The sequence below is a fragment of the Anser cygnoides genome, chromosome 5 (assembly GCF_040182565.1).
Source record: "Anser cygnoides isolate HZ-2024a breed goose chromosome 5, Taihu_goose_T2T_genome, whole genome shotgun sequence".
In the NCBI taxonomy this organism is placed as follows: domain Eukaryota; kingdom Metazoa; phylum Chordata; class Aves; order Anseriformes; family Anatidae; genus Anser; species Anser cygnoides.
Window position 1 is genome coordinate 60,659,338 of NC_089877.1, and position 15,890 is coordinate 60,675,227.

General features: G+C 40.2%; 1 protein-coding gene across 3 annotated transcripts in view; it reads right to left on the bottom strand.

Moving 5' to 3' along the window:
• The window catches only part of MNAT1 (MNAT1 component of CDK activating kinase), a 123,901-nt gene that overhangs the window by 66,862 nt on the left and 41,149 nt on the right, over window positions 1-15,890 (bottom strand). For all 3 annotated transcript variants that reach the window (XM_066997383.1, XM_066997384.1, XM_048066010.2), the window contains exons 4-6: window positions 10,292-10,395; window positions 5,964-6,104; window positions 301-426 (exon numbers count right to left, since the gene is read on the bottom strand). In XM_066997383.1, coding sequence (XP_066853484.1) covers window positions 301-426; window positions 5,964-6,104; window positions 10,292-10,395 — 371 coding nt within the window. The remainder of the gene's footprint in view (window positions 1-300; window positions 427-5,963; window positions 6,105-10,291; window positions 10,396-15,890) is intronic.

Below are 15,890 nucleotides of genomic sequence, written 5' to 3' on the forward strand. Positions count from 1 at the left end.
CCAAAATTTCAACTTCCAAAACTGTTACACAAATGAGAGAAAAAAGCATTCAAAGTACAGCACCACTTTGCAGGGAAAAAGGTATAGCTTGTTTTTGGGCAACTACGCAATGAAAAGGTTTCATACATTCTAAGCAGCAGAATGATGAAATACTTAGACTGTTCTCTTCCAATTATATAATTAGAAATTCATCTGTTTCATATAATATGCAACTCAGATTTAAATAACCTCTAAGTTTCATGTTAGGAAATCTTGGCTCTTTTGAAAGGCGTTCAAAAAAAAGAAAGAAGCAAGTCTTACCATTTTGATGCCAGTGGAAAACGTGACTGGTTTGACAGGTTTGGGTTTTTCCAGTTGCATTTCTAGCTGAGTAGATCTGTCCTTATGCTGAGCTAAAAGCAGCGAAGCAGGAAGGCTGGAGCTCTCCTGTAAGTATACAAATAACAAAGCTGAGTGCTAAAACAAACTAAATACAAATTAATGCTGCATCTACTTGAAAACCGTAAGTTGTGTCTGAAAGGCCATCACCAGCAGTGAAGTGTAACACTGAGTATCCTCTGTATGAAAAACAGTTTACAGAAAACGATCATTTTCAGTAATAAGAAAAAGCTGCAGTAACCCCATAAATCAGAGTAACCTGCAAACAACCATTTTTATAGAATCCACATTAAAGACAATATAACAGGCTCCTTATTCCAACTATAGCCAACGCAACTATATTTATTAAAATTATAAAAAAAATTAAAACTTAATCAGAGAAGGAATAATACAAAGTAGTATAACTTGGATCAGATGTTTATCTAAGACACATTCTTTCTACCAATGAACTCAGACCAGTTTGAAATTGTTTCCCATTAGATTTCACCTGAGGCCGTTTGGAAATGATCCTTGCTCTGCTTTGCACAATGGCACTATTGTAAGTGCAACCAACAGCATATTTATTTTCTCCTTCACCAACTTATTTTTAGGGAAGCCAGCCAATTTTTTTAAAAATATATAAAAGTAATAAAATGAATAGTTAAGCAAATTAACTGCTAAAACTCTCGTGTTTAGGCTACAACAGAATGATTATTAACATACATCTACGCGCTACATTCTTGGGAGAGTCAGAAAATTATTGGCCAAGTAGGTTGCTAATAAACTAACGCGACTATCCACATGCATACTGAATTCCTCTAGACTTCCTAGCTAGAACAAAAGTAAAGTTGAGAGCAAAGAAGTTTAGAATGGATTATGCCCAGAGATCTGTAGTGCAGAGTTTTTCATAAGGCACTCAAACCAAGCAAATATTGAACTATGAATCATATTTGCTACTCACCAAAACCAACCACACTGTAATATACTGTACTGGGATTTATTTATTAACTTAAAACAGTTCGGAGGAAGGAGTTAGGAGTTTTAATGCCATGAGATGCCTTGCTGTTCTCATAGTATCCTGGAAAAATCTCCCAAAGTCATCACAAACCTTGGTTATGCTTTACACCTACTTTGCCCAACGCTCTCACTCCTCTTTCCACCTTACTGTTTGTTACACTCATTTTGTCTTACGACTAGATTGCAAGCACTGAAAGCAGGAAAATCTCACATGAGACCTGCTCCAGAATGACCAATAATGTAAGTCACGGGATCCTACTGAAATTTCTGCAGTTCCCCAGGTGGAAAAGGTTTAAAAATCTAAATTGTAATGGTAAGACACATCTGATTCCTGTACAACCGAGAAAAAGTTTGGACCACAAACACATTAGTTGACAGTTTTGTGTCTTCACAACGCTGTACACATCCATAACCACCAGGCAGACCCTATGTGCTGCTTGCTGGCAGCAGAGTTTAAGGATGCTGGTTTCTTTTAAATTTCAGATTTAATATTCTGAAGAGTGGGAATTATTCTCTGGTTTATTTGACCCTCTCATATTCCTTAAACATTCACTGCATTTCTAGCACAATAACTAAAGGAAGCCGGTTTTTGTACTAACTTCTCAACAGTTTCGCATTAGCACAATGGTCGGCAACCAGATTACACAACTGTGGGAAATCAACACCGTGCCAGCAAGCCACCACATTCACGATTGTTTGTCCTTTCTAATATGCACATAGTCCTTCTGTTAACTATTAACGCAGAAAATAGACAGAAATCAAAGATCCAATCCTGTAAGCATTTATCCATACCAGCGATTTTCTGTATGGGAAAACAAACCGTGTAACAGCATGAACAAAGCCACTTACACACAAACATTTCTGCAAGATTTCTCTCGAGAACCCTGAGGTTCTGGCAAAAATGGGGACACTTGACATCTGTAAGGCACCCTGCCCTTTGTTTGTCTCCAAGCTAAGCCACGGCCCAGGGAAAACCTGCCTCTTTGTCAAGCGCTGCAGTGCCATTCTGCTCCTGCCTGGGAAGCAGAGGCTCTCAAAGAGGTAAGTCCAAGTCCCACAACACAGAAGACATCTAAGAGCAGTTCTATAACCCTTTGTATACAGATGAGTTTATACAGTAAATAAAGGAAGTGCTTTAGTATTTTACTAAGCCCTTATTACCCACGTTTAGAGAGTTACAAAATAAAATAAACCACACATCCCTTGCAATAAAACGTAAAATACATTTGAGACTGCAAGTCTAAATTACAACAAGGTGCCGTGCTTTTCAAGTGGGAGGTTATATTGTAAAAGGGGTCACTTATAATGAGGGCAACATAAAATCTGCTTAACCGAGCAGCGGGGGGCAAAACGGACAAGAGGTAACGGAGTAGGACTGGGAGCCAGGGCACCTGATTGCTCTTCCAGTAGCCCGGAGGGCCTGGGGTGCCTGAAAGCCTTGCTCACCTTCCCAGCACGTCACACTGGCCTCCTCCTTCCTTCCCAGCCAAGCTCTTGGAGCCTGGGCCTCGAGGCCAGTCCTTTCTGCAAGACTACTGAGCTCCCTCCCCAGGCTGACCATTATCCAGAGCCTGCTGCACGACATCTTAAACACCAAACATTTCTGCGCCTTTTCCCCTCCCTTTGGAGGGGACTCGCCAACTTATAGGCACCTTGAAAACAGGACAGTGCACTTGCGCACTGTTTTGTAAACAACTGAGGCCTTTATTCACAATGATAACACAATAAATATGTATTAAAAACCATGGATCGTCTCAGTCAGGACTTAAGCACCAAAAGCAAAATTCTCCTCTTCAAAGTGCACGGGGGTGCTCAGTCCTCACACTCTTCTCACACTCTTCTCTTACAAGCCCACAAGCTGTCTGCTAGTGACAGTTTAGTACCTGAGGACTAACTTGACATCTCTACACACTACACAAGAAATTTGCCCTAGATTTTCTCTTAATGCCCAGTATGGGAAGGGGAAAAAAAAAAAAAAAAAAAAAAAACATTGAAAAAAATCACCAAGAGCCAGGTCACAGTGGCTGCAGGTTCCAAACACCAGGTGATGCATCCAAAAGACAAGATTCAAAATCTAAGGGTGAAACGCTGGCCTTCCCGCCTTCCTCTGTGCTCACAACCCTGCCAAGCCACTGCTTTTGCCCCTGGTATCATGGTACCACTGCAGCCAGAACTTAAACCTTGCGGTTTTGGTACAGTACCAGCAGGCAGAGATGTGAGATTTTTAAACTGTAATTCCTTACATTGCTCCTTATGCTTGCTTTTGCTGCTTTTCTCAAAGAGAGCACACATTTCAGCTTTACTTATGATCAGCTTCATTTTCAGATTTGTAGCACAGCATTAGAGGGATTTAAGAGACCATAGGAAATGTTTATTTGTTTAACAACTGCTGGTTTTCCAGAGACTTTGTAAGTCATTTTACAAACACTTCAGTGCTGGTTTTATAAACCTTTAGTATTACAAAACAAGTTTAGGCCCAAATCTAAGGTGACAGTGCTCCTTCATAAACAGAAACATAACTTAAAATTGCCCAGTTTCCTTCCTCAGCCTTTAAAATCACCTTTCTGTAGTTTTTAGAATATTAAGACGTTTTAATAGCAATACATATGCAATCACAGTTAAAACTACCTATTTTGGTCATGTTTTAAGGATTATTTATAATCATTCTTTCCCCAAGCCATCTGGTGAAGTAGGTTTCCAGTAAAACCAACTGCTGTGTTAAAGAACAACACTGATCTCTAGTAAATTGTGTGTTTTAGAGCAGGATTGAAGTTAGTCAGAAACCAGTTCAAAATCCCTTTTCTGAGACATTAAATATCCTAGTGCAGCTTTTATGAATTGATCCATTACTTAAACTATTCCTAATTATGTGGCCTGTAAGCACCTTGAAAGTGAAAAGAGACTGCTGGATGCAAAGTTACAGACTTGCAGGATTCTCAAGGAACCCTTCTACTTATCTCTGCTTCTGTCTACAAAGTATGCAACACCAGCTCCTTTCAACAAAACCAATGAAATGCTGCCAAGTCTCCTGGCTTTGAAAATGACAGCTCTTCAGGAGAGCTCCAGAATCTCCTGAATTGCACATCAGTGCTCTCTCTTCAAGTCAGCGCCTTCTGCTTTGGTTCAAAGGGGAACTATTTTTCCTGGAAAAGTAGAAGAGCATCTACAGCTGGAATAAGAACTGAGCATACAAAGTAGTAATTAATGTTACGAGATAAACTGAAATAAGAAAAATTCTGAATTAACATCTGCCATGCAGCTTTCAACCACATACTGACAAAACTGCACACTGTGTAACTACACGCACACATACGTTGTTCTGATTTGCTTCAATGTTATACACCGACTGTTATCATGGGTGTTAGAATGTGTGTGTATGCATGTCTACACACACAAAAAAAAAAACCCTGAGATGTGAGTCTTGTTTACAGAACAAGTATTTATGGAGCTTATCTATAGCCACACATTGTCAGTGGATTTCAAATACAGAATCAGTAGCAAATTAAGCCAAAAACAAGATTAAGACCATTTCCAGGAGTAGCTAAGTTCCATACCCAACCTATCATTTAGGTGCTCTGACTCAAAGAGTTGATTAATGTTCAATTAACTCATGAGAATACTGTCCCTTGTTTTTCACTCCTCCACTGCAGAGGTGATTGAGCTCATGGAGCAGCTCCTGATTACTGCTTTGCTTCAGCACACCAGACTGTCGGCCACAGCAATTCAGGGCTGCTTAACAAGCAAACAGTGGTAGAACTTCACATTATGCCTGAAGCAACTTCGGAGCTCCTCTCTACCCCCTCAAACTCTGTGATCAGACATTCACCACAACAGATGCAACCGTCATCAGCTGAAGGCAATAGAAGTAGGCAGTTGCATGGGCTAACACATGGCAGAACTCATTCATTATACATCAGGTTCAAGGTGGAGTAGTAAAAGTATCAGCTATGCTAGGGCAAAGCCATCCTGGATCACAGTCAAAGCCTGGGGCTTTCATATTGTCAAACTCAGTAGAAATCTAGACTTCCATACCAGCTCTTCTTCAGATACTCAGTGAAATTTCAACTCCTAAGTAAACCGTAAGGTGGTTATGCTCACTAAAGACATATCAGAAATACACCTCTGCATGTCAAACAGCAACAAGTAAAGAGCCTTCAGTGGAAGCTCACTAGGGAAAGAAAGAAAGAAGCAAAAAAAAATACAACTGGCAGAACCAGGAAATAAACCTTCTTCTAAATATCCAAACAAGCCTTTCTGCATCTTATCCTGAATTAATTTTGTGTTGAAGCAGCCAAGAATGTTTTTCCCTATAATTTCCAAGCACCATTGGACATTCTGGACAATGATTCCATTCAGCCAAAGAACTTGTGATATCCCAGATGCACTCTCCCACCAGTTCTTGGCTTACCAAAATCGCTCAGAGTTCTTTGTAGCATTGCAATAAATGATAGGAGACCAAACAGTCGTACAAAATTGGTAAGATAGGGAAACAGAAAGGGGCCGATGTGTTAATTACACAGTTAACTGGAAGAGATGAATACAAACATACCTGCTACAGAGCACTCAAAGCCTCCAGTTTTGTTACTCACCAGTTCATCCAAGAGTGCCTGTTTATTCTTCCTTTTCATCATCTGTTGTAGTTGTTCTTCTTTCTGTACGAGCAGTCGCCTTTGTTCATTTTCCTGTCGTTCCACCTCTAAAGCTTCCTCCAATTCTTCCTGCTCCCGTGTCTGAAATGGAAACATTAGAAATTCACTCACAGCAGTCTTCCTCTCTGAGTAGACAGAGTTCACCCACAGCTATATTGCCCATCAAAGGACCTAGGGCAGACCAAGTGATGGGAAAGTAGCCAAATTCTACCTTTTAAAGGTCATTATGGATGATGATCACACTGGACAATAAAAGGAGTTAGGAAGTTAGAATTTTTTCCTTGCTGCAATAGAAAAAGCATCCATCTAGATCTCGGTTCTTTAAATGTTAGAGAATGACAGTGGCTTTTCCTTATCTTAGCTCATTGCTCCTACATATCCTATTTCCCAAGAGCTGCAAGTAAGTGACAGAAAATATAATTTTGCTATACAGTCCCTGATCAACCCTCCTAGATCAGTTGCATCTCGTATGCAAAACATACTGTGTGGTTATCACTAGTGTAGAAGAAAATCTCTCTGAATATTGAGAAGCTTATGAACTAGAGCATGTTTAAGCATGAACTGTGAACGTGTCACATTCCCAAAAAATTAGGTATTTTTCCTACGACTTCATTTGTGTGCTAGCAGAAGTAGAAAAGAAACAATTTACTAGGACAAGGGGACTGAGGTTTCGTTTCAGGATTTACTTCTTTTTTAAGTCTTTTTTAACCTGTAAACTATCAAGTCAACTGTATTTGGAACTCGGAGTGAAAGAAAAAAGAGGAGGGCTCAAAGACTACAGAAGCACAGACGGGGAGAATAAAAAAGCATTAAAGCTGAACAACTTTGTACCAAAGAGACAATCAAAAGAATGCTAGTTTGCAGGTAAGATGGGACAGGACAATAACATACAAAAACATTTTCCCAAATCGTCCTCCCCAGAAACACTGAAACAAAAGGAAATCCAAAATAAAAAAGCAGAGCGCTAACATTTTATAAGATTTAAATGGATGATTAATCCATAGGAATAGTTTAAGCAAAATATTATTGCAGCTTAATAAAATCTTTTTGTCGTTACTAGAAGACCCCAAGTTATATCAGAAAGCACAGTGATGTGATACATGCCAGAATATGCTGAAAAATATCCCTTTAACAGGCAGATCAAGCTGGTGGGTCCCAGGGAGGCCCAGTTACTCCTGGATGGAAGAGCTGACAGATCTCATCACTTGCCCCTGAGTCAACCAAAGATGCCTGTACCCTGTAAGTAGCAGTGACACGGGTGAACAGGTCACCAACCAGTGACCAACTGAAACTGGATTGTCTTTGCATTTAACCAAAGCAAACAAACAAGACTGCTCAAGCTGTTAACTGAGGTTATTTCTAAGAATTAAGGGATCTAGTTAGTTCAGTCATCAGAACAGAGAGCTCAGAGTCTTTAAGACATTCCAAGCCTCTTCCTTGCTTATGTATAAAAGAACTCTGCACTAAAACAAAAGAGAAAAAAAATGTAGGAAAGTGCTAACAGATCTAGTCTGAAAAAAACAGTCCAGAAAAAATGCAGTCAGGAATAAGTAAACTGATATACAAACCTAAGCCAGATCAGACTGCAGCAATAACAGAAGAATTATCACAAGCCAGATCAAATTCTTTCTGAACAGAAGACCAAATAAAACAGTTAAAACTAAGAGAGCTCAAGAGGCAGCAAGGGTTGTGTCAAGCCTCAAGGTAACCTAGACAGTTTCAAGATTTCAAAGAAATCAAGGTAATCATGGTGAAGCCTGGAACAAAGTCAAAATAGCAAACGGGAAGAAATAAGTAGAAAAAAATGCCACATTCAATAAAGCAAAATCAAAAAAATTTATACACATTCACACCATAGAGTCCAGATAAAGCTATTTCAAGATTGAATAAAGCAGCAAGTGAAACTGAAGATCTAGTACCAAAGCAAAAAGTAAAGTTATGCTATGAGGGGACAACAGCAGTCATTTAAAGAAAAATACAAGTTTGTAAAAACTGTAACCAAGCTGGTCTTTGAACTCAGAGTGCAAGGCTTTTTTAAAATATACACAATATCTAGTCATCATTTTGTTACAATAATATCTTATATTTATATATAAATACAAAAGAATGACAAGAACCCTTTCTCCAAGAGTTCTTCAGCTTTTTCCGTTAACCTGTGTACTTAAACTTTTTTTCCACATGGCCTGGCACCAAATCCAGAGATCTAACAGATGGGTTAGCGTACAAGTAGCAAGATCATGAAGGCTTGTATTAAAAGAACAACAAGCAGTCGTTCAAGTCCCGAGGTGACTAGTTCAATAACTTCGTATTTGGATTTGTAAGAAAGAACGACACTCCTGACAGCAGGAGTGACAGAACAGAGACAAAAACAACTTACAGGCAATGGATTTGGTGACATTAATTCACTAGTTAGAAACAAAACAGGAGACAATGTGATGCACTTCTTGATCACTGTTGATTTTGAACCTCTTGTATGGCAGTGCTACAAGAGACCAACCACCTTAGGATGACACGTGTCAACGTGTTTCTAGCAGAGATGGGAAAACGGTGTTACTTTGTAAGAGGCAGTTAAGATCTCAGCTATAATACTGCTTTCAACTCTGCTCCCTTCTGCCTGCCAAACAAATTCAAACTGGAACAGACAAATGACTAAAAAAAATAATAACACCAAGAGCAACAGAGAATATCTGTGTTTCCTCAGGAGCAAACCACTACAGTGGACGCAATTATTTGTCAGTCCAAGAATGAAGGGATAATGACTGACCATAAGAAGTATAGGCTAGGAATTAGGACACCTTTTACTATTCAAGGAGTAAAAGACAGTCCAGAACCTGACAAAAAGAGCTAGAGAGAAAAAGTACCATTTCAACTGTTGGGAGAGGGGTAAATTTATAGGGAAGATCATGCAGTTTTTGTAATACCCACTGTGGCAACCCTATTATTATGTTTCAATTGTTCAAAAAGAAATTAATCCAGATTTACTGGAGATCTGGAGACATGCAGGCTTGCCCAGCTTCTACAAGTCAGCCTCTAGCACAACAAGACCGTACAGTACAGAAAACAAAGAGCCGGGGGCCTTGGGTGGGCACAGCGTACTGCTGTGCTGCTTGGTATGATCATGCTGTGAGTGCACGTCTGTCTGCAAGTCAGGTAGATGAATGGAAGGGGGGCTGCAGGCAAAGCACCCTGTTATTACGGTGACCCTGGAGGTTGCGCCTACATCATAAAACAAGACGTAGCCGAAGATTTGGAAGGTCTCTTCAAGCTCTGAAGCACAGGACATTGCACAGCGTCAGACACGGGATAACAGATCAGAGATGGACCCCTAGGGAAATTTCCTTGCCTTTAAAAGGAAGAGGTTCAAACAAACATTTTTCAGATTCCAATCTCCTCCTGTGAAATCCTAGTGCTAAAGAAATCACTGGGAGTTTTGCCACAGACTTCAGGGGAGCAAGGATTTCACCCCTACTGATTTGAAAGCAAGTCCTTAGTGCAACTGGAATACAAACACAAAACCTTGTTATGTCACACTCTGGGCAGACATTTTCCTTCAAGAACCGATAACAATGTGTATTTTTATACTGAAAAAAATACTTAACAGATTAAACTTTTCTTACAGAAAAAAATGCTTGCAAGTTTATTTTTAAAGAACAAAATGATAACTGAGCCATATTGTAATGAATACATCTTCAAAGAACCATGTGTTTTGCATACAGATCATGTATACAATACTCCTGATGTTATTGTTACCAGCTCTTGAAGAAAAATTTGAATGTTTGTTTCAACATCTTTCATTTTAAATTTTGCATAAACCAGACCTGTGCTTTCCTTCAGTTTTACAGCTCTCCCTTGGGAGCTTCCTAATGTCTGCGTCTGGATTCCCTTTTCCCTTCGGATGAGAAAGGAATGGTTGTCCTGGTGTAGGAATGAACTTGGTCTCTCCTGGATATTATCCAACGACACTGCCAGCATGCATGCAGTAGTGATGTATTAGATACAGACTTTACTGCTTGTCCCTCTTTCTAAGCCCTTTCCAAAACAAAGGAAAATTGCATTTCAACTATCAATTTCATCTCTTTTAAGCAGCCCTAAATATCAGTATCACAGAATATTAGTATACTATATATTTTTGAATACAAAGTGAAGTATGCATAGTGCCTTCAGCTTTGACTTGCTTTTAAGATACCTCAGAAGCGCGCTCCACATTGGACATCCTTTAATTCTTTAGCTAATGAATAAAAATTGTAAGGGAGAGAAGTTAAACTAACCAGTTTTATCTTGTTTTTCTGAATGACTTCTTTGTTATCCTTCTGGTACAGCTCCATTTTCTTTTTGGTGTTCTCCAAATCCACATTGTTAGTCAAGTTAAATACTGCATAAATATTAGAAAGACAGAAAACAAAAGTATTAGGTTGGCATGCACTACTACAACAAAGAAATACAACTCATATTCTCTATCACTTCCAGAAACAGACATGAACATCACAATAATAGAATTTACTTAAATACGCCTTGAAAAGCAAGATACAATCTGCTAAATCCCTGCAAACTTCAACAGAAGCCAGTGATGTTCCTTTAGATTTATACATCTGTAGCAGATGAAAATTTAAGTTTTGCATCCTGTTTTGTGAAACCGGTAAGGACATACGTGAATAATCATGATATTCTCAGTAAAACACTGACCTTTTTAAGTCCTAAGAACACAGTTATTCCTGTAAAATGAAGTTAGACTAAAACATACGCATTGTAAGAAAAGGTTAGAAATTAAGCTGTTCTATTCCATAAGATCATCTAGTGCACAAAGAATACAGAGATTGAATTTTCAGGTACACATAAAATTCCTGTAATTTGATGACTTAAAAGGCATCAATGTACCATTACCTTTATTATGAAGAATCTGTAAATGCATCCAGATTAATGGGTTAAAAGACATTCTTTTGATACCTCTTGGTAGTGACAGACTGTATCTCACATAATTACGAGCCAGCAGGGTCAGCCAGCAGGCTCCGTAGTTCAGCAGAACATTCCCAATTATCTACATATGGCATGGCATATACCTCAAGAAATTGAACAGTTTCTATAACCAACAGCTTGAAAGATGTAGATGGTTTGGATGACTCGTAATTCGATACAGTGCCTGAGCCTTTCACCTCCAGGTCACTGGTTCAATTGTGGGTCAAGTGAATTCCAACTGAAAGCCATTATCACTGCGAGGGCGCTTGGTGTTTGCCATCCAGAGCGGATGCTGGGCTCACACCCACATCCCTAAAGCTACTGCAGACCACGAACATACAGCGTTCTCCCCCAAAACCTCAACGAGCTTTGGTTACGTGCCTACAGCAAGGTTACAGGAGCAGCAGAGAAATTTGCAGTGCCGTTGATAAATCCCTCACAAGAGAACAATGGCACGGGGATTGCGAGAAGCCAAACCCTCAGGAAGAGAAAGCGGTTCTAGTGGAAACACCAGCACAGGGCCTGGAAGACTTTTATTCAGTTCTCTGTTTCTGGTTTCTCAAGTGACTAGGGCCAAATGAACCCTGGGCACATACACAAGTAACTCTGCAGCGGTACAAGTAAGACCAACAGAGAGAAGTAGAAGGAAGAACCATGAAGTCTGTGTCGTTACCCATGAGAACAGCCCCCACCTCAGTTTGGTAAAGATCGACATCCTTTATTCTTTTCTCCTCTCCACAGGTAACACGGCAGAAATTAACTTTCAGGAGGGTTCTAGGTAAGAAACCTCAAATAGCCTAGGCTAGCAAACCAGCTGAGAGAAACTAAAGAAAGAGCAAGAAATCAAAGCAGAGATCAGTTACTGGGGGTGAAAGGGGAAGGCTGAAAATGCAAGAGCCGTGAGGTTCAGCTCAGAGCAACGCAGCCACACAGCACCTCAGTACTGCCAAGCAGCGGTGGTCCTGCTCCCACGTCCATCCCAGGCGCAGGTCTCGCCTCTGCTCCGACTGCAGGACTCTGGGTGCTCTGCGGTGTCAACAGAAACTTCTCAGTAACCTGAACTGGCTCAGCAAAGGGGATGGACGAGTGCCAGAGATGGTGCAAGGGAAGTAATAGAAGTGTACAGATGGGAAATAAGAACGCTCTCTTTCCAGGAGTACAGATGCAACGTTATCTTATTTCTATCAAAAAGTATTCAGCCTTTCCTTGAACCGCAGCAAAAGGGTTAGGCAGGATATAGTTGAGAAATTCCTAACCTTAAAACAAGCAAACAAAATGCTCTATTTATTATTTTTCCTCTTTTCCAAATAATAAGCAATATCAAAAGGACTGACATTTTAATTCAGCCTGGCTCCTGCAAAACAGCTCAACTCCTCCAGCCCCTACCCCACCGCCCCGACCTCAGAAGGGATGCGAGAAGCAGGTTGGTTTTGTGCCTTAAGCATTTGATTGGGAATCAAAACCTGGGTTCAATCTCCAACTTGGCTACTGTTCCAGGGTAGATCATTTGCCCTCTGAACTGGGGGAACCACATCTGTAAGAACCAAAAGCAGGAGAATAAAGCTTCTTTTTTCTATATATATTCTGCTTTATCTCCTTACTATAGTTACTTGCAGCACCTATCTCAGTGTTGTCCTGATCTCAGGTGGAGCCCCTGGGCATCACTGTAACCCAAAGACACCATGCTGAGAGCCCTGTGACTTTCAGAGCTCAGCTCCTTGGTTTTTGGAAGCAAGTTACCCATTTTGATTCTTTTTTGTCCCTCTCCAGAAGGCATAAAAACATTTTCCAATTTCATATTGCAATAAACATAACACTTTCTGAATATGGCAGCATTTCCTTAATAAAACACATTATTTCAGTCTAAATCTTTTGTATTTTAGTGGAGATTTGACCTCCAGCTTTCTAGCCTACAGCTTCCAGCTGACAATCAGCTTCATATTTGAGTATGATGGCAGAGAAGAATTGTCATGTGAAAATGCTGGCATACAACCAGGGCTCCGCAATGACAGCAGCTGCATGGGAATGTCAGCACTTCCTACAACTTAAATCCACACACCAGCTCCCTAAACTCTTCAATGACGACACAAGAAAGAAATAGCATATGAGACATGCTGTGCTAAGCAGGATGTCCAGATGCCACCTTCAGGTGCAAGAGGAGGAACACGATGAGATGCCAAATGCCTTTGGGCTGCTGAATATCATGGGTATTTCTCTAAAAATAATCCAGCAATAAGCTGATGATCTAAGTTTTTGCAACTATTGCTGCTTGAAACACTCGTTTTTTTTGTTTGTTCCTTTCTCAGTTATCATTAATTACTCAACAAGACACAACCTAGGCTTGTAAAACACCAAACATAAGACTTAAAACTCATACTGGGGAAAGCAGGCAAGTTTTAGACACAGGCCGATGCCTGCCTTTATTTAGAACTACATACAGAAGTGAGTATATCTTGTTATTCAATATAGCAAGTGTTTATTTCTTAGTGTTCTTCACTTCACAAGAAATCTTCAATATCCACCCACGTAGATTCGCTGAAGTGCTCGCTGCTCTGCTCACGGCAAGGTGAAAGGTTCCTTTCTCCTTCTGTTCCCCTGCTGTGGCTGGAAGCCCCGGGTAAAATCCTCCTGGCAACTGGATCTCCTTGCACCATGCTGGTTCTGCTCTGCCAGTCTTACTCTGTCACTTGAGGAGATGGGAGGACAGCAGCAGGCAGAAAGATTCAAGTTTCCTACACCCTCGAAGACCAGAGCAGATTTCTCCCATTGAACATTGACTTGCAGCCATCGAAGAGGAACATTATCTCAGTCCTACACATCCTTAGCTGTTGCTCTTCAACAAGCACTAAGTGGTCCACGTTTCGAGATTTAACATACCAAAGAGCTACATTTTGTGGGAACAGTGTTAGGACCTGGATGTCTCTATCCCAAGATCAGTGTCGGCAGCTGTCCTTGAATAAACGCAAAGAATTATCTTCCCTCCTACAATAAACATCCTAGCAGCAAAACAAACCGTGTTCTTTGACGCTGCACAGTTATCAGTGGCCACCCACCCAGCCAAAATACCTGCCAACGTGTTTTCATGAGTTTCATAGGTCTCTCCATCAATATTTAGGGAATACAGATTCTTGCCATTCTATCCTCACAATTAAAATTGTCAAGTCCATTTTGTAAGGGGGACTAGCCATGAAAGATAACTGAAAAATTATTTTTCTCTTCTCCTGGGTCCCCTCCACAATTTACCTAGCATTTGATTTGGTTTGATTTGGGTTTTGCCAGAAATTTACTTTTAATATAATTCTTCCAGATATATTTAAAAAAGGGAACATATGTAAAACTAGAGGAACCAGAAAGAGTTAAAAAAAAAAAACCTCACATGCTCTACCTACCCTGAAAAAACATTGGTATAGGTCTGAATATGACTGGCAAAGCAGATGGCTAGTTTGAAAAGGTTTCAAAGAGAAGACAGACTTATTTTTGTCCATGTTGAAATATAGCATAAGCTGATATAAGAGGCCTGAAACCCTTCAGGGAAAAGAAACAGAAGCTGTTTTGTATGCAACAATTATTTATCTACTTATCCATCTCACACTGGTTGGTTTATAAATTGACTTGCCTTGAGACATCTGTTGAAGTACAACAGGAAGACTATTGTGTTTTCCTGAAACATTTCATTCTATTTAGGTAAAACTCCCTACTGCTGAAATTCAGCCTTTACAGGGAGTACTTTGCTGCTGTAAAATAAATAAACTTTTATTGTGCGCTCCTATTATAAATGCAAAAGCATTTTCCTAATTATTATAAAGGAAACAAAAAAATTTGAGGCAAAAGTTTGGATAACATGGCATAATAAGTTGTCCAGAGATGCAGCAGTATGAGTGCATGTTGCTCCACTGCGCAACTGCAAATTAAACCCACCCAAACCTCCTCTGAGATATTGCAAGTTTTCTGAGATTTCTCCTCCTAGCTCCTTAAGAGACAGTGATGTAACTATGTTAAAATATTTGCTCTTCAAATACTAGGCACACTGCCTCTCTGCCAAGATAGATGATTAGTCCAGTGACCTCGAAAGTCCGCTCCTACGTTGATCCTTTCTCCTCTCAGGCACAATCCACTTAAAGCCTCCACCTTTCACTCTCTCTACTTCTAGCTGAATCCAGCTAGTGGGAGACACAGACCGGGCCCAAGGAATGGTCACTCTATGCATCGAACTCTCCTATAAGAGACATTAATGAATTATGGATGCCTACAACTGCAAACAGAGGAACAAAAAGAACAGTAAATCATAATATATGTGCCAGTGTATGGCTGACACTACTGTGACAGTCAAATTATTGTAAGCTTTATGAAATTTTGTTATTCGACTGGGATGGAGTCAAGATCAATTTTTATTTCTTAAGGAGAAAAAAATGATTGCATGCTACTTAAGCAATAAACCACAGTAAGTTAATCAGCTCTCTCTTCCAACCATTAACACTTCTCTAACCTCCTCCCCCTCGCCCTGTCCACAGGGCACCTAGCCAGAAAAAAAAAAAAAAAAAAAAAAAGAACAGAATTGCCTGTGATTACCTTGCAAAATACAGTGTTTGATCCACACTTGGCATGAACCAGCCCTAAATTTAACAGATACTTAGTAATTTTTATCAACAGTATTCCTCCCACCCTACCACAAACAACCCAGCCATTACCATGTTCATAAATAGCCAGCTGGAGACTGGGACTGGCAGAAGAGCAACTGCTTTGGGCAGAGCACTACGAACGGAGGCACAACCACGTCCCCCGTCCATGCAGGGAGTCCAAAGTTCCCGTGGCACCTTAGGTCGGTGTTTTCCATGTCTGGCCCTACCCATGTCCCCATACTTTTAAGAGGAGTAGTCTGGAGGGAGACGAGATGGACTAGATCTTTAGAGGTCC